Source organism: Budorcas taxicolor, chromosome 7 (genome assembly GCF_023091745.1).
Source record: "Budorcas taxicolor isolate Tak-1 chromosome 7, Takin1.1, whole genome shotgun sequence".
Lineage (NCBI taxonomy): Eukaryota > Metazoa > Chordata > Mammalia > Artiodactyla > Bovidae > Budorcas > Budorcas taxicolor.
This window is the reverse complement of record NC_068916.1, coordinates 94,394,110-94,414,666: the sequence shown is the minus strand read 5'-3', so window position 1 is coordinate 94,414,666 and position 20,557 is coordinate 94,394,110. Positions and strand designations below refer to the sequence as shown.

The following is a 20,557-nucleotide window of genomic DNA, read 5'->3' as shown; positions in this document are numbered from 1 at the left end:
TTGCCCCCAAAATAACACATAAGTGCTCGTTTCTATGCTACATAATTATCAAAGCTTTTTTTTTTTTCCCAAAGAAATGATATATTTTTGTTAAGAGAAATTCTACCAGTTGTTAGAGATAATATAAATTTCTTTATCTTATCACAGCTAACATATCAACATTCTAAATATTTTGCACATAACGGTTTTCACAAAACAATTATGCTTGAGACATACAAGGCAGGATTCCCAAATTTACTTCAGCAATTCACATCCAAAGTGAAAATAACTACACGACACTGTGAAGCTTGTTTTAAAAAAAGGTTTATTTGTTACAAAAGTGTTAAATACTAAAACTAAAAACATATAAATTCAGGTCAGGCTATATTAAAATACACACATACCCTTCTTTGCAAAATTATTAAAGATAGAATTAAACAGATGATTTAAATTAAATAAAACACGCGAGGACATTTTTGTCTGATCATCTGTATCAGTGTAGTGTAGTTTTTAAAATTATAGTTGAGAAGTTCAGCCGTCCACAGAGTCAAATTTACGAAATTCTTCCGTTTTCTGCTTCGGCCCAACAGGAAACCACCGCGCTGGATCAGACAGGGTGAATTTCAGTTAGGTTTCCGAAATCTTCTACGTTATACACCTACTCTGCTACAATACGAACACAGAGTAGTCAGAAGCATATAAGGTTATATAAGGTGAAAACCTGGCCCAGAGAGAAAAGGCCTTAGTTCTATTGATACCGTTCAGTATCTTCTCTAAATGAAATGGCCGATAAATATATTGAAGCAGAGATCAGCACAAAGCATACATTCTTCTAGAAATAGTCTTTCAATTAGAAAAACTCTAAAAGAGAACTCATTTTCCAAGACAGTTTGTAAGTTTGTTTTTTTTAAAAAACCTCTTTGTTACTTTAAATCGAGTTAATCCAAAGGTATTGAAGAGTCTAGGTTAAAATCTAACTTGATTACTGTTCTGATAGCACAGGAGAGCTGTGACACTTGTGTGTTTGAGTCACTCGCAGGTGGCAAAGACCTTTCATGATCAAAACTACGTGCTCAATGCCAACAGAGCAGCAGCTCCCAAACCCAACTTCCGCTTAGGTCCAACGACCTAGAAACTATCTATAGTCTACAGACGTGTTAAATAGTATTTTCAAGGAAATATTTTACTTCAGCACTTATATTTTTCAGTTTCCTAGATTAAAAGTTACTAAGACATAATGCTGTAATTAATGTAGGGGTAAGGATATGCTTATGAAAAGCAAAAGGCTATCATTACATTTTAAAAGGCCTTAAATGTGAATGAATTACTAAAAATCTACTTCAGTATTTATTCTTTACAATGCTAATCCTTGTCAAGTGGGAGAGTTAATTCAAATGAATTAAATACAAAAACTAAAAATGCATTCCAGTAATCTTTATCAACACAATCCAATTAAAAACAGATTTCTTGTAAGATATTTGTAGAGGATTTTTACTGTTTTATTCTGACAGTGTTGGCAAATATTTAAGGACTAACTATATAGTATTGTGTCTAATCTATGGCATAAAACTGTTTAAACAAACTTTAGAATAGGTGGTTAAAAACTATGTGTATTCTAAAGTCCCTGGAAATTAAAATAAAAATATATTCCAATACTTTATTACAGATGAAAAGCATGCTAACAATAAATAGTAATCTGATTTTCCATCTCTCAGCTTGCAAGCTTCTGATGTAATTGTTTCTGCTGACATGTGATTCAAAAGAAACTATAATTCTGTCCTCTATCTTTTTACCTGTTTCTTTCCATGTATGAAGTCTTGATTTATATCCTTTCTTTGAACTTACAAGATAAAATCCTGAAGGACAAGATTCATGTTATTCTTCATTAAATACCTTTTCAGTCCACAGAGAGAATTCACACAGTTCAAGCCACTGACGTCTTAATGTTAGCAAATACACTAAAAGAAAGAAAACTCTTGAGCCTTTGATTGTAAATTCTCTAGAAAGCATCTTTTCCTACGAGCATTTTCATAAATGCATATTAAAGTCACACCGGCCAGTCACTTTTATCAACATCCTGGTCTCAGAGAATGATCAGGGAAGTATTTATCTGTGTGGAGCCAGGACTCCGAGTGTCTCAAAGTGAAGTCAACACAATGCATTTCTCGCTTGCCAGTTGAGGTGGCAGAGGAGAGAGGCCCTGGGTGGTACAGACGTCCCCCTGGGGGAAACCCCATGTGATCTCTTTCGTCAGCAAGCTTCCTTCTCTTTGCTTGATTTCAGTGCCTCTTTTCTGCTTTCAGAGAAGATAATGTTCTGAGCAAGACAACATACCCTGCAAGGAGATATGCATAATCTTGGGGGCCCAGTACAGAGTGAAAATGCAGGGCCCTCCTTCAAACATCATGAATTTTAAGACGGCGATCGCAGGGTAGTGGACCAAGCATGGTGCCCTTCTAAGCAGGGGGTGCTGTGTGAGCACACAGGCTACACGGCCACAGAGCCAGCCCTATACAGATTTCCTGACTAGTAAGAATCATGGAAGACAGGCAAGGTGGATTAGGTGGGTTGTTCAGATAAAAAACAGATTTTCTTTTTCATTATGGTTTGAACATTGTCACTTGATTTGGAATAAGGTGGAATTTCATGTTTAAAATCCCAGGAAAATTTCTAAGATCTCAGTCTGATCAGTCTCCTAGATTTCTCATTATAGAAACCGTCATAACTGGGTCTTTAAATGGCCCTTATTGTAACAGAGCAATTAATCTGATGATGAAATTTCTGCATTAATACTACATGATTTTTAAAAAATCTGAACATTTCTTAGATGGAAGGGGAATTCATATCACTAAACCAGTAAGGAATCTTAAAGGGAAAAGTAGCTGTACACAGCTTTATATGCTAGGGTGAAGTCTTCATTTTAACCCACAGTATATTTTGTTCCCTTTTAAGATCACAATAGTAGTTTTTTCCAACAAGATCTAATAAGCACGTTAAGCTGAATGGTGATTTTTTAAAACTCCCATACTGGTTTCGGTTGCAAGAATTCTCCTGGAACCCAAAAGTACCCCATTCTTCATAATAACAAGAAAAAAAATGCATGTGTATAAAACTCCAGGTTACATTACTAAGCAACGACACTTCCGGGAGTGAATATACTTCCTGTATTCCGCAAGCTGCTTCAAGTACACAGTCGATGGCCATCTGTGCTTTTCAACAAAACTGCGTTCTTCCACTAAAAGTTTTAGAAAAAGAGTGTTAATTGAATATATTCTATTTGGGATCAACTTTCAATATTAAGTACTGGCTTCCTGTGCAACAGATGAGATCCACGCTCTGCTGCACACTTCCTCCCTCCTCTCAATAGGCCATCAGGATTCACACTATTCTGTGACTTACAATTATACACATCATGTCACTGATTCATCAAGTAGTATTTGATTACGTCCTTCCCCTGCCCCCCGCCCCCCACCCCCAAGTAAGACTTCTTTTTCCTGGAGATAAAGGACTCTGTGTTTTTCATTTAGTTTTCTTTGTCACTAACTCAACCTTCCAAACTCTAAAGTCCTCTCAATTCTTTTTCCCTCTGCTCCTAGACTTCAAGTCTTCCACTCTGCTTTCTCTAGTTTTGGTGAAGCACAACTTTTATTAGCTTCCTGAAAGGGGGACAAGCATAAAAAGTATTTTTGAGACCTTGTTTGTGATGAAGCATCTTACACTCAACAGATCATCTGGTCTGGTATGGAATCTTCCCTCAGTATGTTGAAGACAGTACCCCACTGCTTCCTCGTTTTCAAGGTTGTTAAGAACTCTACTACCATGCAGATTCACAGTCACTGATAAGTCATCTGCAGGTTTTTTTATTCTATAAACATTTAGATTTTCCTGTTTATAAGTTGGTGTTCCTGCACAGCCCAGTGATGGACCTTGTTCATTCATTAAGCTGAGCACTTAGCGGAGCCTTTTAATACACTGACTCAGTTTCTTCAGTACTGGGGTAACTTCTTCTATCATGTCTTTGATAATTTCCTCCTCAGTGTTTTTTTCTTTCTTCCTGTATTAACTTCTATCACCCAGATACTTCACTCCTGCATTGAGCCTCTGATTTTTTTTTTAAACCCTTTTTCTCCTGTCCCCTTTTGTCCTACTTTCTAGATTTCCTTACCTTGACCTTTCTGCTCATTTATTTATTTAGTTGTTTGGTTGTTCTGTTATTTTATTTTATTTCTTTGCTATCCTATTCTAATTTTCAAAAGCAACGTCTTGTTCTTTTATCATTTTCTTTAATTATGCTAAAATACATGTAACATAAAATTTACCACCTTAACTGTTTTAAAGTGTTCAGTTCAGTCATGTTATGTACATTCACATTGTTGTCAACCAATCTCCAGAACTCTTCTCATCCTGCAAAACCAAAACTCTACACCCATCAAACATCAACTCCTTGTCCTCCCCCCCGCCACATCCCAGCAACCACTATTCTACACTCAGTCGCTATGAATGCTGTTTCTCTTTTATCACATTCTATCTTTGTTTTACAAACATGTATCTCATTCTTTGCAGATATTAATTATAGGGTGTTTTTTTTTTTTTTTTTAAGATTTCCTTCTACTCTTTGTTCCTACCAATTCCTTCTCTTCCATTTTTCTTCATTTTGTTTCAGTATTCATCTTTCCCATTGGACAGTGCCTCAAATATCAGTTGCTCTTCAGTTAACCTCTTCATATTTAAAAGTGAAATGCTAGAACTGCTATTGCTAAGTCACTTCAGTCGTGTCCGACTCTGCGACCCCACAGACGGCAGCGCATCAGGCTTCCCCATTCCTAGGATTCTCCAGGCAAGAACACTGGAGTGGGTTGCCATTTCCTTCTCCAATGCATGAAAGTGAAAAATGAAAGTGAAGTCGCTCAGTCATGTCTGACTCTTTGCGACCCCATGGACTGCAGCCTACCAGGCTCCTCCATCCATGGGATTTTCCAGGCAAGAGTACTGGAGTGGGGTGCCATTGCCTTCTCCTAGAAAGCTGTTTGGAAATCTTTGGGGCATGGGCAGGACTTGCTGACTGGTGAAGAGTCAAGGCGGGAGTCAAATACCTGGCTGCCCAAACTCTAGAACCTGGAGGCGGGAAGGAGGCTGGAGGCTTACCACATAATGTGTGCACTTTCACACGATCCCTGTGTTTTCAGTCCAGCTCCTTGCCCCAATCTCAGCTACACTCTGAGTTTATGATTCTCTAGCTTTTTTAGTTTTAACTTTTCCAGGAATAAACCCCCAATTCTTGTGATGATGAGGGTGCAGTTCCCTGCCTGGGTGGGACAGAGCGTAGCAAAAGCATTCAGCTAGCTCTGCGGCGTTCAGCCCCAAGTCTCATTCTGTTTTCTGAAATTTCTCAAAAATTCGCAAATTTTTAAGGCTTTACAGTATTCTGCTGGCTAGATCAGCTTGTTTCTCGTCAGCATTCCCTTCTGTGGGCATTTAGGTTTCCTTCTGCTAAGCCACTTTCCACTTCATCTACTGTTTGACTCCATGTATTATAATTTGGATTAGCAAGGTCCTGATCCAGGCTGTGGTGCCTAGCTGCTCCGGGAAATTAATTGTACATTTAGCAAAGGTGATATAAGACTGCTGCCTTGGTTAACATTAAAGAAAAGAGAGAGAAAAAATTTATCATAGATGAGGTCTGGTAACCAGCAAAAATCAAAACAAGACCAAAAAAAGGCTATAATATATAACATAATACTGAGATAAATTAAACAGAATAATGAATCCATAAATGCCAAGGGTAACATATTCCTGTGCATTGCTGTTTGCTTTCATACGAATCTGGTATGTAAAATACACCTAGTATTTTATGAGCTCTTTCACTGAGTTATGATGTATCAGTGGCAGCATTAACATAAGATCTTTTCCAGTCTCACTTTTCAATTTCTAAACACCTCTAACAAAGAAAAATTCCCAGTTAAGGGAAAACATTCCTTGTAATTCCAATAATAATCTGGTAATTTTTGAGGCTGAAAATGAAGCTGTAAGGGGACTGTGACATGAAGCCTTTCAATTTCAAGGGACCATGTGAAGTAGGCCAGGAGTCAGGCATCTGGGAAGAGAGGAGACTGTGGCACTGTGTCGGATACACGTGCAGTCAGGCTCCACTTCAGGGTGTTGCCAGCTCGGAAGACAGGCCCAGAAGCACCAGATCTTCCAACTTTTCGAAAGAAGCAAGAAATTTCAATTTTTAAAATGCCAGGCTCCTCAGTCCATGGGATTCTCCAGGCAAGAATACTGGAGTGGGTTGCCATGCCCTCCTCCAGGGGATCTTCCCAACCCAGGGATTGAACCCACGTCTCTTATTAAGCCTCCTGATTTGGCAGGCGTGTTTTTACTGCCAGCGCCACCTAGGAAGCACACGTGTATCATACATCTACACAGAACAGTAATTGGAAAACCATCTTGTCCTTCACGAATGAAGGTGGCCCTAAAATCAAAATGTCCATTTATTTCATTTTTAATTGCCTGATTAAAGAGTAACTGTGTAAGAATGCCCCCTACTAACAGCAAGGGGATGTATGCCTTATGTTTAAGAATGAACTCTGGTTCTTGCACAAAGTAAACAGTAAATATCTATTGTTCCTGCTATGATGTGTTATGTTCCTCTCCTGCACTGTTAAGATTCTATGGAAAGAGGCTCCCAACAGGCATCCAATGTGTGCTGACTGGCTGAATACATCTGCCCAAAACTGACTGTGTGTTTCTTGGTTTCCCTAACTATGCAATGAATAGGTGAATGAAAACAAAAGAGGTGGACATCTAGCATCAGATGCTCTTTTACAAGCCGATTTTTACATAGAAGATTTCTACAGGTAAAACGGAAGTACTCTGGATGAAGGCGGCTGGCAGGAGTTCAACAACAAGGTCTGGCCCCTACCCCTCCCTCCTCTCTGCTGCCCACCCCGCTCCCGCTCCCGCCCACCTTGCAAGACCTTTGGCCATTGCCAGGGAGATTTCTCTGCTTAGCATTTGAAACTACCTGATCGGGAGAGCTTTACCTTCTCCTTTTTATCAATGACTTTATTGTTCCTTGACTCTTTTCTAGGCAATAACATGAACGAACCACTGTATCCAAACTGACTACCTTGATGACTCTTCTATTTTCATTTTCTTTCATCTTATGCAGCACTCAGAAGCTCACTGTTTGACTGGTTTTAATCTCTATAATTTACCTTAAAAGCTCACATTAAGTATACTCTTTGCTCAGTAAACTTTGCAACGCTCTTTGATCGATAAAAAAATTATTATTGCCAAGTAATATGATGGATGTATACAGAGACAGGAGATAACCAGTACAAGTTGGGATAAATTTTTCTTTATAAGAAGAGAATTTTAAAAGCTGAACTATTTAAATGTCGCTTCCGACTTAGATGGTTAAAACCAAATCTCATTTATCACAACCAAATACCATGTGAGCCCACTTTATCTAATTCACACACAAAAAATGCACTTAAAAATGGATGGGAGCTATGAAACCAGCATTAGAAAGTGTCTTGTGCAACACGTGTCAACTTCTTATGAAACACAGGTATTATAAGTATCCTCATTACCACACTGCATACTTAAAAGGAATGTCTTACACTGACTTATTTTTTAAAAACTACTATTGCTACAAATTATGTCTCAAATCTAAGAAAAAGAGTATCATTTTCCCCAAAAAACATTAATTAGCGATCTACCTGAAAGGTCCTGAAATTCAGGCTTTTGACTGAAGATGAGGTAGTTAGTGGCGATGAAATGAAGCAGCCAGGTTGACAGGCAATCAGAGTGGTGAAACTGCAAGAAAAATGGAGAGTGAGACAATACTGTGCCTAATGACTGTCAACATGATGATACGACTGAGGGAATGGTCCAGGAGAACTCACGGACGGCCCAATTCCATGTTTAATGTCTCTGTACACGACGCAACCTTCAGCCCACTCTGACAGCAGGCAGGAAAAGGGAGCCTTACTAACAAATCATAATAAAATCACATCAGTGAAGAAACCAAATCAAATGAAGAAACAGTTACGGTGGCCACAGGAGCTTAAAAAGGCTTTTAAGCAGATGCATGAGTGCATCTGTGGGTAACAAAGTCTACTGGAGATTCTCGAGGATTTTCATTTAAGCTTTTCATCTAAGGTCATGGCCTTCACAAACTACACTTATATCTGTGTGGCAGAGAGGGGATTAGAGTTAATAAAGGTATACACTTGGCCATATCTCAACAAATTCACCTGCAGAGAAAAGCAAAGAATATTCTGAGGAGGGAATGTCATCGATCTAAGGCTATGGGTTTCAACATGTAAGTGTTTCTGTGAGGTTATGGATGAATAGCTGCTTATAACTGGCATGTAGGTTGCACTGAGCAGGATTTCCAGCACATTTATCCTGAGTTCCAACAGCTGGTAAAAGGGAGACTCAGAAACTTGGCCATGACATCATCACCTTGGTGCCAACCCAGTGACACCTCCAACCCATGACTAATCCATCCAACCACGCAATTCGGATTATAATAACTTGCTGACAGGCAACTTGGAACACGAGGCTAGTTCTTTCAATGTTACTGTGGTGAGATATACGTCACACGAAACTCACCATTTTAACCACCTTTAACTGTACAATTTGTTGGCATTAAGTATATTCACATCATTGTGCAACCATCACCACTGTCCATTTTCAGAAGTTTTTTATCATCCCAAACGGAAACTCTGTACTCATTAAACAATAACTCCCCCTTTGTCGTACCCCCCAGTCTCTGGCAACCACTGTTCTATTGTCTATGAGTTAGGCTATTCCAGGTAGCTCATATAGGTTATACAAAATTATGTACTGTTTGTCTTTTTTCTGACTGATTTATTCTACTTTATTCTATAAGGTCCCCGAGGTTCATCCATGTGGCAGCATGCATTAAAACTTCATTACTTTTTAAGGAACAAAACTGAGTCATTGGCAGTGATATGGATGAATCTAGTCTGTCATACAGAGTGAAGTTAAGTTAGAGGAAAAAAATCAAAGATCATATATTAATGCATATATATGGAATCTAGAAAAACGGTACTGACGAAGCTATTTGCAGGGTAGGAATAAAGACGCAGAGGTAGAGAACAGACGTGGATACATGGGGAAGAGAAGGCTGAGATGAATAGGGAGATTAGGACTGACACGCACACTGCCATGTGTAAACCAGATAGCTGGCGGGAAGCTGCTGTATACCACAGGAAGCTCTGTGATGACCTAGGTGCTCTGGGATGCGGTGTGGGTGACGGAGGCGCAAGAGGGAAAGGGATATGTATATCCATTAGCTGATTCACACTGTTGCGCAGCAGAAACTAACAACACTGTAAAGCGACTATACTCCAATTAAAACACACACACACACACATGGGTTTCCCAGGTGGTGCTACTGGCCTGCCAGTGCAGGAGATGCAGGAGACCCGGGTTTGAGCCCTGGGTCGGGAAGATCCCCTGGAGGAGGACATGGCAACCCCCAACAGTGTTCTTGCCTGGAAAATTCCATCGACAGAGGAGTCACAAAGAGTCAAACATGACTGAGCACACACACACATCACAATACACACAAACTTCGTTCCTTTTTAAGGCTGAGTAATGTCTCACTGCATGTATTGCATCCGTTTAATTCACTCATCTGGTGATAAACATTTAGGCTGTTTCTACCTTTAGGCTAAATATATTAATAGATCTCTTAAGTGAAAGTCGCTGCCGTATCTGACTCTTTGTGATCCTATGGACTGTAATCCATTGAATTCTCCAGGCCAGAATACTGGAGTGGGTAGCCATTCCCTTCTCCAGGGGATGGTCTCAACCCAGGGGATGGTCTCAACCCAGGGATCGAACCCAGGTCTCCCACATTGCAGGCAGATTCTTTACCAGCTGAGCCACCAGGGAAGCCCAAGAATACTGGAATGGGTAGCCTATCCCTTCTCCAGGGGATCTTCCTGACCCAGGAATCAAACTGGGGTCTCCTGCATTGCAGGAAGATTCTTTACCAAGTGAGCTATCAGGGAAGCCCCAGCTCTCTTAGAGAGAAGAGAATGACTACCCACTCCAGTATTCTTGTTATACTCAAAAAGAGTATATAAACAAGAACACTGGAGTGGGTAGCCATTCTCTTCTCTAGGAGATCTTCCCAACCCAGGGATCAAACTTGGGTCTCCTGCATTGCAGGCAGACTCTTTACCATCTGAGCCATCATGTAAGCAATAAGTAATACTGCACTGAAAACAGATTTGTAATCTCCAATCTTAAGGAAGAAACTCAAGTACCACTGTTTTTAAGTCATAATGTGGGAATATTTAACATGTAAATTCAAATGTCCCTGATTTTAATTATGTTGGCGTTGTTCACTTGCTAAGTTGAGTCCAACTCTTTGCGACCCCATGGACTATAGCCTGCTAGGCTCCTCTACCCATGAGATTTTCTGGGCAAGAATACTGGAATGGGTTGCCGTTTTCTCCTCCAGGAGATCTTCCTGACCCAGAGATTGAATTCGTGTCTCCTGTATTGACAGGTGGAATCTTTACCTCAGAACCACCAGGGAAGCCCTTTAATTGTACAAAATCGGAATTTTTGAATTATAAGAGACTTTCAGTTCAGTTCAGTTCAGTTACTCAGTCGTGTCCAACTCTCTGCGACCCCATGAATCACAGCACGCCAGGCCTCCCTGTCCATCACCAATTCCCGGAGTTTACTCAAACTCACGTCCATCGAGTCAGTGATGCCATCCAGCCATCTCATCCTCTGTCGTCCCCTTCTCCTCCTGCCCCCAATCCCTCCTAGCATCAGAGTCTTTTCCAATGAGTCAACTCTTCGCATGAGGTGGCCAAAGTACTGGAGTTTCAGCTTTAGCATCAGTCCCTCCAAAGAAATCCCAGGGCTGATCTCCTTCAGAATGGACTGGCTGGATCTCCTTGCAGTCCAAGGGACTCTCAAGAGTGTTCTCCAACATCACAGTTCAAAAGCATCAATTCTTTGGTGCTCAGCCTTCTTCACAGTCCAACTCTCACATCCATACATGACCACTGGAAAAACCATAGCCTTGACTAGACGGACCTTTGTTGGCAAAGTAATGTCTCTGCTTTTGAAAATACTATCTAGGTTGGTCATAACTTTCCTTCCAAGGAGTAAGCGTCTTTTAATTTCATGGCTGCAGTCACCATCTGCAGTGATTTTGGAGCCCAAAAAAATAAAGTCTGATGCTGTTTCTACTGTTTCCCCATCTATTTGCCATGAAGTGATGGGACCAGATGCCATGATCTCCGTTTTCTGAATGTTGAGCTTTAAGCCAACTTTTTCACTCTCCTCTTTCACTTTCATCAAGAGGGTTTTGAGTTCCTCTTCACTTTCTGCCATAAGGGTGGTGTCATCTGCATATCTGCATATTTCTCCTGACAATCTTGATTCCAGCTTGTGTTTCTTCCAGTTCAGCATTTCTCATGATGTACTCTGCATATAAGTTAAATAAGCAGGGTGACAATATACAGCCTTGACGTACTCCTTTTCCTGTTTGGAACCAGTCTGTTATTCCATGTCCAGTTCTAACTGTTGCTTCCTGACCTGCATACAGATTTCTCAAGAGGCAGATCAGGTGGTCTGGTATTCCCATCTCTTCCAGAATTTTCCACAGTTTATTGTGATCCACACAGTCAAAGGCTTTGGCATAGTTAATAAAGCAGAAATAGATGTTTTTCTGGAACTCTCTTGCTTTTTCCATGATCCAGCAGATGGTGGCAATTTGATCTCTGGTTCTCTGCCTTTTCTAAAACCAGCTTGAACAACAGGGAGTTCACGGTTCACGTATTGCTGAAGCCTGGAGAATTTTGAGCATTACTTTACTAGTATGTGAGATGAGTGCAATTGTGCGGTAGTTTGAGCATTCTTTGGCATTGCCTTTCTTTGGAATTGGAATGAAAACAGACCTTTTCCAGTCCTGTGGCCACTGCTGAGTTTTCCTTTATAGCTCATTTAATACTATATCACATTTTAACAATCTTTTTTCACTTTATGTTTTCACTGATAAGAACACTGCCTACAGGCTGTGACTTCAAGAGAGAGGGAGATCACAGAAATGAATAGCTGGCTATTAAAAACATGGTTCAAGGGCAGAATTTTATTTTTGAATAAGATTTAAGATTTTATAATTATGGGCTCTTGGCAAGAAACGAAATGCATCCCACTGGAAAAACTACATTTTGGGAAGAATATGTGCTGACTCAAGAGGACAGTTTAAACTGAAATAAATAATGGCATTTTAAAACACATTTTAAAAAATACCATAAAGCAAATGCCACAGCATGTAACAGCCCTGTGAAGAATAGTAATGATGGAGAAAGTAACCCCCCGCCCCCAACTCACAAGGAAACTGTCAGAAACAATAATGGTAGCTTGAAGAAGCCAAATATCAATGCACAGATTATAAGAAGTTGAACTTAACATTTTAATATGAGAGTAAATAGGACTTCATAGAATCACCAAAGTCTGCCAAGATAAGGTTTAAAGGAGAGGAGGAATAGGGCATTTCTACCTCGATCTAAAGGAACTGATCTGATTAAGGGGGGCGGGTGGGGAAAGCCTTTGCTGCATGTTAAGATTCCAACCTGATGGAAATATATGAATCTAAAGGTAGAATCATGGTAAAGAACTGAGAGAGGTTAGAGGAAAGTTCCAGCAGAAGTGAGAGAATACCAAAACTTCTCATCTGTACCAAAACTGCGAATGATGTGGGCCTTCCCTGGTGGTCCAGTGGCTAAGACTCCACGATCCCTATTCATGGGGCCTGAATTCAATCCCTGGTCAGAGAACTAGACCCCACAAGCTGCAACTAAGACCAGACACAGCCAGAATAAATAAATATGTTTTAAAACACAAGTAATCATCTCCTGCCTAAAACTCTTTGTGACCCCTTTCTCTATTAAAATTTTTTTAAAAGTATGAATGATGCTTTCCTGATATACAATACAAAACCAGCAGAGATGATAGAGGAATTGGAAATCTCAATTATTCAGAGAGCCACTAGAAGTCTAATTGTGCCAAACAACAGAAGTCAAAGAAACAATGGGGGGAAGGTCAACATCTGACCGACAGATGGACTGGCTGGCTAAGCTGAACCTCAACCTAGGAACTTCAAAGAGAACTGGGAAGAAAATTGATCCTGTTTCTGTGATTCATATTGGCACATTAGGGACTGCCAGGAACAGACTAAAGGAAAAGGAGCAAATGCAGGCTTAATGCTAGCAAACAGAAAAGTCTTCAGAAACAGTAAAATTCACGCAGAGTTGGTGTTTTAGACTTTAAAAATTCAAGGGGAAAAATAAGGATACTACTCACACAGTCAGAAACTGCACATTCAGGGAAAATAGGTCAGGAAGAATTTCTGACAATACAATCATAAATGATTTTCATGAGGAACTGTGTGGTGTGTGTGTGTTTGAGGGAGGGGCACTTAAAGAAATCAATGCAACCAAGCAGAAAGTTCTCTTATGCGTGAACTATGTAAAAGGATACTACAAGATAAGGAAAACAAAGCTTGTGCACATTTTTTTTTAAAGGATGAAAGACTTGTTAGAATGTATGAAAATGATACTCAAAAATGCATGTGAAAATGCTAGGAAGAATAAAAAAAATTTTTAACCTAAATCTAGAGAATAGCTATTAATCCCAAGCTCAATGTAATTCTATTTCAAAGACAGATAAGGGTTAATCTCTTTTTTTTAAAATTTGTTTTTTCTCTAATATTAAATACATCTATCTGAGGACTTGATTATGAGAGAAATGAAAAATAGCTATGGAGATAATAAGAGAAGACCTAGGTGCTTTAAATGAATTCCCTTACATTCCCAGAAATGGACACAGGGATTAATGAATTCATGTCAGCATGGAGGTTGGAGAAGGAATGGCAAGCCACTCCAGTGTCCTTGCCTGGAGAAATCCACGGACAGAGGAGCCTGGCAGGCTGTAGTCCACGGGGCCGCAGAGAGTTGCACATGACTGAGTGACTAACACAGCATGGAGGTAAGCTTTTAGTTGTCAGAGAGTCAGTCCTTTGCCCCCTTATGTGGCTCTGTCTTAGCAACTTGGATGAAGACAAACTTGTCATATTTTCCTAACTCTGGATGTCAAAGTTGATAGGGACAACCAATACGTTGTATGCCAGATTTCACAAAGTCCTGATCATCTGTAAGGATGGACCAAATACATTTTTGTGGGAAAAAAAAAAAAAAAAGACTTAGAAGGTTCAGCTTAATGTAAGTCCAGAGTCAGTCACTGTGCCCTGATGGCTGTCTCAGGGCAGGCCATGGAATACTAGAGTAACTCCTCATACACTGAGACGCTTCAATGAAAGATGCTCGAAGGGACTGACAAGTCCGTCAACACCTCCGGCAAACAAGCAGAACTGTAAAACATGCTCGAGAAGTGAACAGACGTATGAAAGAATGAATGAGCAAATAAATGAGTTCAGACTAACCATCCCTTTTCAGTCCGTATGAATCATTCAGTGTCGCAGGGAACGCCTAGAAAAAAGCCTTGAAGGAGTGGGTCGGCAATTTAAACGATGACTCCATTTTTCTCTCAGGAATCCTAAGATGGGATTATTTCAGGGAAATTCAAGGTAAGTTCTATTTTCTCTACTGCCTGTACAGAGCAATACAGCATCACACACGACTGACGCTAACAAGGACCACCACCATTCAGTTGGGAAAATTCCATATTGGCAACTGTCTCCTTAGAAAAGGATTGCTCAAAAACACTATGCTCCAAAATTATCTGCAGAGATGTTATCAGGGCACATTTAACTCATGTAGCCATATTTCCAAACTAATTTTCATTAGTGAAAAAGTGAAACTGAAGTCACTCAGTTGTGTGCGACTCTTTGCAACCCCATGGACTGTAGCCTATCAGGTTCTTCCATCCATGGGATTTTCCAGGCAAGAGTACTGGAGTGGGTTGCCATTGCCTTCCTCAAATTTTTTCTTCACTAATTTTCATTAGTTCTTAAGGGTAATGCAACTCTTGAGAAACAAGCAAACAAAATGTTTGAAGTAATATAATTTTTGTAATTATTATTATTATTTTAAAAATCAACCAACCAGAAATGCAGGGGCCGATTACCTTGGCTTTTTTGAGCAGGTCGACTATGTCGAGGTTCATGGACGCCAGCTCCCGGCTCGGCATGCTCTGCAGCTGGGTGATGATGAAGAGCTCACAGATGTGCTGCAGTCTGGACACCTGGTACATCTCCGCACAGATCAGGAGGCACATGGCCTGGAAAATGCCGGCTGACGCAAGGAAGGGAGAGAAGAGACAATGGGCGATAACACCATCTCCTTTCTGACCTCGCCACAAAACAACAGCAAAAACGAAGAAGTGCTGGCTGTACCAACCAGTGTCACAGAGAATGCCTAGAAAAGGCCTTGCAGGAGTTGAGTCAGCAAGCTAAACGATGACTCCATTTTTAGTGGAATTCATTCACGCTTTTGGACTCAGACGTGAACCTGTTGTTGTTGTTCTCAATTCTCCAGAGAAAAGAGATTCTACCGTTGCCCTTAATAATCAACTCCAGGGCTACTGGGTAATTCTGTCTGTTAGCTATACTGCTGCTGCTGCTAAGTCGCTTCAGTTGTGTCTGACTCTGTGCGACCCCATAGACGGCAGCCCACCAGGCTCCCCTGTCCCTGGGATCCTCCAGGCAAGAACACTGGAGTGGGTTGCCATTTCCTTCTCCAATGCATGAAAGTGAAAAGTGAAAGTATACTAAATCCTTGCAATTTTCCTTCTGGCTTAAGTCCCCACATTTGTTTGGCTTTTATTGTGGTAAAATAAACGTAACAAAAAGTTTTAAGTGTAAACAGAACATTACATTTTAAGTGCAAAGGTTAGTGGCATGAAGTATATTCACTTTGGTGAGTAATCACCGCCACTCCCTTCTCCAAAACTTCTTTCTTCTTCCTCAACTGATACTCTGGACCAATTAAGCACTAAAATATCCCCCTTCCCTAAATCCCTGCAGTCACCCAGGTGTTTTTTTGTTAGTTTTTTTCTTTTAAAACACTTCTATGTATGTCGAACGATTTTTTTCATGTAATTCTTTCTTTTTTTTTTTTTTCATGTAATTCTTTCTTGTCCCTCTTTAAACGTAGCAAGGAACCAAGAATAGTGTGTATGATAAATATTTATCAAAATGAATATTTTCCTTTCTGCAATTTCCCAGTGCAAATATTCCAGTATCCGGGTTAACTTTCTGTTTATTCATTTTGACTCATTCCCCCCACACTTCACCTTTTACCATTTTTAAAGTATTTTGTCTTACAGTTATGGCTGCTTTTTCTGGGCATTTTTTTTTTGTAATTAGTAAGATAAAACTTACAATCCAAAGCTTTGATTACTCTAGTGAGAGGATGACTGAGAAAACAAATTTCCTTATTATTCCAAATCCAGTCAAATATTTTAATATACAAATGTTTCCAATACCAAAATAATAAAATACCCAGTAACAGACATTCTGATGAGAATCAATGCTTTCATTTTTACTAAACAGCAATTATAAGCCAGTCTCTAACACTAACGACTGTAACTGGCTCCAAAACATTCTATAGATAGCTGCAAGACCAGAACTGATTCAATTAAAAGAATTTTCTGTCCTGGAATTTCTAAAACTTTTCACTAGAGGGCTCATGACTTATTTATAACTTAGGAGATTTCAATAACAAACATTTCTGAATGTAAAATTAAAGCAGTAAGCCTGAAGAGAGGTATGGTTTGAAAGGTGTATTTTCTTTTTATATTGGCAAGGGTGTCTGGTACAGTACTTGTAACCAAGGCCTCAGGCTCCTGGACTACACCACCAGAGCTTATTCTGGTTGTATCTGCAGTGGGAGCCATCTGGTGGTCAAAGGATAAAAACTAGTTAAAAGGGGCTTCCATGCCTGCATCCCAAGGCTCCGGGTCTGTGGCAAGGGTTCTGCAGTTTCTCTAAAGTGCTTCCAGGTCTGGGGAACCTCCAAAATCTGGTCCACTCTGCAGCTGCCACAGACAGTTCCCAGTCAACAGTCGGTGAACAGGGAAATAAATCCTACACTCCACTGGGCATTCTAAACCACTGAAGAAAAGTTTTTGGATAAGTCCGCTTTAGGAGAGTATGATTCTAGAAGTCAGAAAAAAGTCAGACTTCTTAGTATTAAAAGTTGGAAAAAGGCCATCCTCTGGGCTAGAGTGACAACCACAGGAATCTCAGAATATTGAAATTTCTTAAAAGGGCCTCAATCAGAAGTCAGAGCCATAAAAGTGGCGGCCCAACCCTGTTCTCATGAAAGGACAGTGTCTAGGGAGCTCTCCGCCCTAATCTGCGGCAGTGGAGTAGCCGCTGAGCACATGAGACGCCTCCACCTCAGAGGGCCTGCAGGGATCAGCATGCAGTCGGCGCTGCAGAGACACGTGAACTTATCCCAGGGTCTGAGAGCCCACAAGAGGCACCCAATCACCACTCTGGCACTTGAACTGACTACGAAAATTCTCTGTTGTCCCAACATCACCTCCACCTGCTTGGCACATTCCATGATGTCAGCTCCCACAAACCTTAAATGAAAAGAGGTTTCATAGAAAGCAATGTCTCAAAATGGATTATCAGGAAAGAAAGAATTATGAGATTCTATTTAACATGTTCTTGTTGCTTAGTTCTTGTGTCCAACTCTTTTGTGACCCCATGGAGTGTAGCCGCCCCCCCCCCCCACCCCCTCTGTCCGTGGGATTCTCCAGGCAAGAATACTGGAGTGGGTTGCCATTTCCTTCTCCAGGGGATCTTCCTGGCCCAGGGATTGAACCCAGGTCTCCTGCATTGTCAGGCAGATTCCTTACCACTGAGCCACGAGGCAAGCCCAACACTGATGTTGGGAAAGATTGAAGGCAAAGAAGAAAAGGGTGGTAGAGGATGAGATGGTTAGATAGTATCATGTCCACTTAATGGACATGAATCTGAGCAAAGAAAAGGCTGGGAGACAGTGGAGGACAGAGGAGCCTACAGTCCATGAAGTCTCAAAGAGTTGGACATGACTTAGAGACTGAACATCATCATCATCTAACATGTATAATGGCTCACCTGGGCAACAGGAGTCTGTATATAGATATTCCAAGAACGACAAGAAAGTCTCTTTGGAAACACCATAAACTGGAATCAGAACACTCTTTGCTTCCATGTAATTCCCGTTAAACATGGCTGCCATCACCTCACACCGGGCCACCAGGATGGCCCTGTGGGCCGGCACCGTCGTACCTGTAAGGTTCAACAAGGAAAAAAAGCTAAGGGCGATAAGCTTCCCGAGTTACTGTTCTAGCAATTTTCCTTCTAATCAGAATGGTACTGCATTAGGCACAGCTAAGCTGATATTCAAAAACCAGATCTGGGGGTGACAACCAGCATTAAAATTCAGACACTTTTCAGTTTTTTAAATAAATTGAAAAATTAAGAGAGTTTAAAAGTTGGCTTTGAAAGGAACAATTTGCAAGTCAGGCAATTATTTGTTACTTAGTTTTTATTTCCTGAAGCTAGAAACACTGAAATGAAATATTTTGCTACATGTTTTTATAACAAAGCATCTATTCCTCTACAATTGGCTTGAAATACCACTACCCACCCCTGCCCATGTGCCCTCCCAAGGAAACACAGCCACTACTCACAGTACAGTCTTGGCTGGGCTTCCGTGTATCAGAAACAGGAAAATAAATCATGCTTAGCCTAAGCAGTTCATAGATCACAGCAAGAATGGCAAGGGAAACTCTTGTGGGGCCAAAGGCAACATTTCAGACTTGACGGAAAATTCAGAAGAGGATGGATGATCTAGTCCCCCGCTTCCTCCCTGTCACATTACCTCCACAGGGAACCTCCCCTTCCTAGATGAATAATGCCTGCACATTGTGGGAGGGCCAGGGCTGCTTTAAAGTTTAAAGGCCCCTCAGCCTATATCTTCCCTGGCGGCTCAGAGGGTAAAGCATCTGCCTGCAAGGCGGGAGACCTGGGTTTGACCCCTGGATCAGGAAGATCCCCTGGAGAAGGAAATGGCAACCCACTCCGGTACTCTTGCCTGGAGAATCCCATGGATGGAGGAGCCAGGGTACAGTCCATGGGGTCGCAAAGAGGTGGACACAACTGAGCGACTTCACTTTTCACTTTTCAGCCTATATGCCTCACTGAAGCACATGAAACTGAACTGACTCTCCAGTGAAACTTGCTAAGCCCTCCGACTACCATGCCAAGGGACCACGGCTGTGGCAGACGGGACTCAGGTAACCTGGGGCTCACCATTCCCTCCTCCTGAGGAAACCACAAACCTACAGCCAGCCTTCAGCTCAGTCTAGATCAGATCAACAGACCACCATCAAGCATCTGCCACGTGACAACCACCACGTTTGGTACTGAACGTGCAAAGATGAGAAACATGGCGCTACCTCCCTTTGGAGACGCCAAATTTTATTATCTTTTTGTTGTTTGTTTAAATTAATTAATTTATTTTAATTGGAGGCTAATGACTTTACAATACTGTGGTGGTTTTTGCCATACACTGACATGAATCAGCCATGGGTGCACACGTGTCTGCCATCCTGAACACCCCACTTCCCTCCCCATCCCATCCCTCTGGGTTGTCCCAGTGCTTTGAGTGCCCTGTTTCACGCATCGAACTTGGACTGGTGATCTGTTTCACATATGGTGATATACACATTTCAGTGCTATTCTCCCAAATCATTCCACCCTCGCCTTCTCCCATAGAGTCCAAAAGTGTGTTCTTTATATCTGCGTGGAGACGCCAAACTTTTAGTTTGGTGGAAGACACTGCAGCCAGTGTGAGTGACAAAACTCTCCCCTTCCAGAAAGTAACTCTATGAGCCAAGACTACTCTGCCCTGCCCACAAATCTGCATCCAGCAGCCCCCAAATCTCATACTTCTCAGGGGCATATATTCTTCTCCAAAATATTTAGTTACTGGGTTCTTCATGCTCTTTAATATCCAAGCACAACATCTTCTGACTCAGAAAAAAAGAAGAAAGTTCCACGTAAGCCTAGTGACTTTCTCCCAAAGCCAATAACCCCTGGGGACCCACATGCAATGCACAACAGCGCCAGTTCTGTGCTCACTGCCCAGCACCTGCGCAGACCCATCTCCCGTGCGTGTAGGGAGAAGTCTCAGGAGTTTTCCTGCCAGGTCCCCACACCTACCAGCAGGCAGCCTCCCTTCCTGACCCCCTCTCTGCCTTTCAGTCACCCACCCTCAATGTTACTATGTCCATCGGTTGGGGGGTGACCAGTTTCCACAACGAAATTGTGCTGGATGTATTTGTACACAGCAATTAACAAAGAATTCAAATAGGCGATGCAATTTGACTTTCAACTTGAAGATTCTAAAATCTTAAATAAGGAACCATGAAAAAAGAAAAAAAAAATAGGAGTATGGCTTAAATAAACTACAATTTGGGTTAAGCAGAGGAATTTAAGATTGGCTAAAAAATAAAATAAAATAAAATAAACACCTAGTAGATAGCAGTAGAT

The 20,557-nt window shown here is 41.1% G+C and overlaps 1 protein-coding gene across 1 annotated transcript in view; it reads right to left on the bottom strand.

The window, feature by feature from the left end:
- Positions 1-285: 285 nt before the first annotated feature.
- Positions 286-20,557, bottom strand: part of RHOBTB3 (Rho related BTB domain containing 3) — a 61,412-nt gene continuing 41,140 nt past the window's right edge. The window contains exons 9-12 of the mRNA XM_052642920.1: positions 18,116-18,289; positions 15,133-15,299; positions 7,704-7,800; positions 286-3,214 (exon numbers count right to left, since the gene is read on the bottom strand). Of these exons, the coding sequence (XP_052498880.1) occupies positions 3,099-3,214; positions 7,704-7,800; positions 15,133-15,299; positions 18,116-18,289 (554 nt within the window). The 3' untranslated portion in view covers positions 286-3,098. The remainder of the gene's footprint in view (positions 3,215-7,703; positions 7,801-15,132; positions 15,300-18,115; positions 18,290-20,557) is intronic.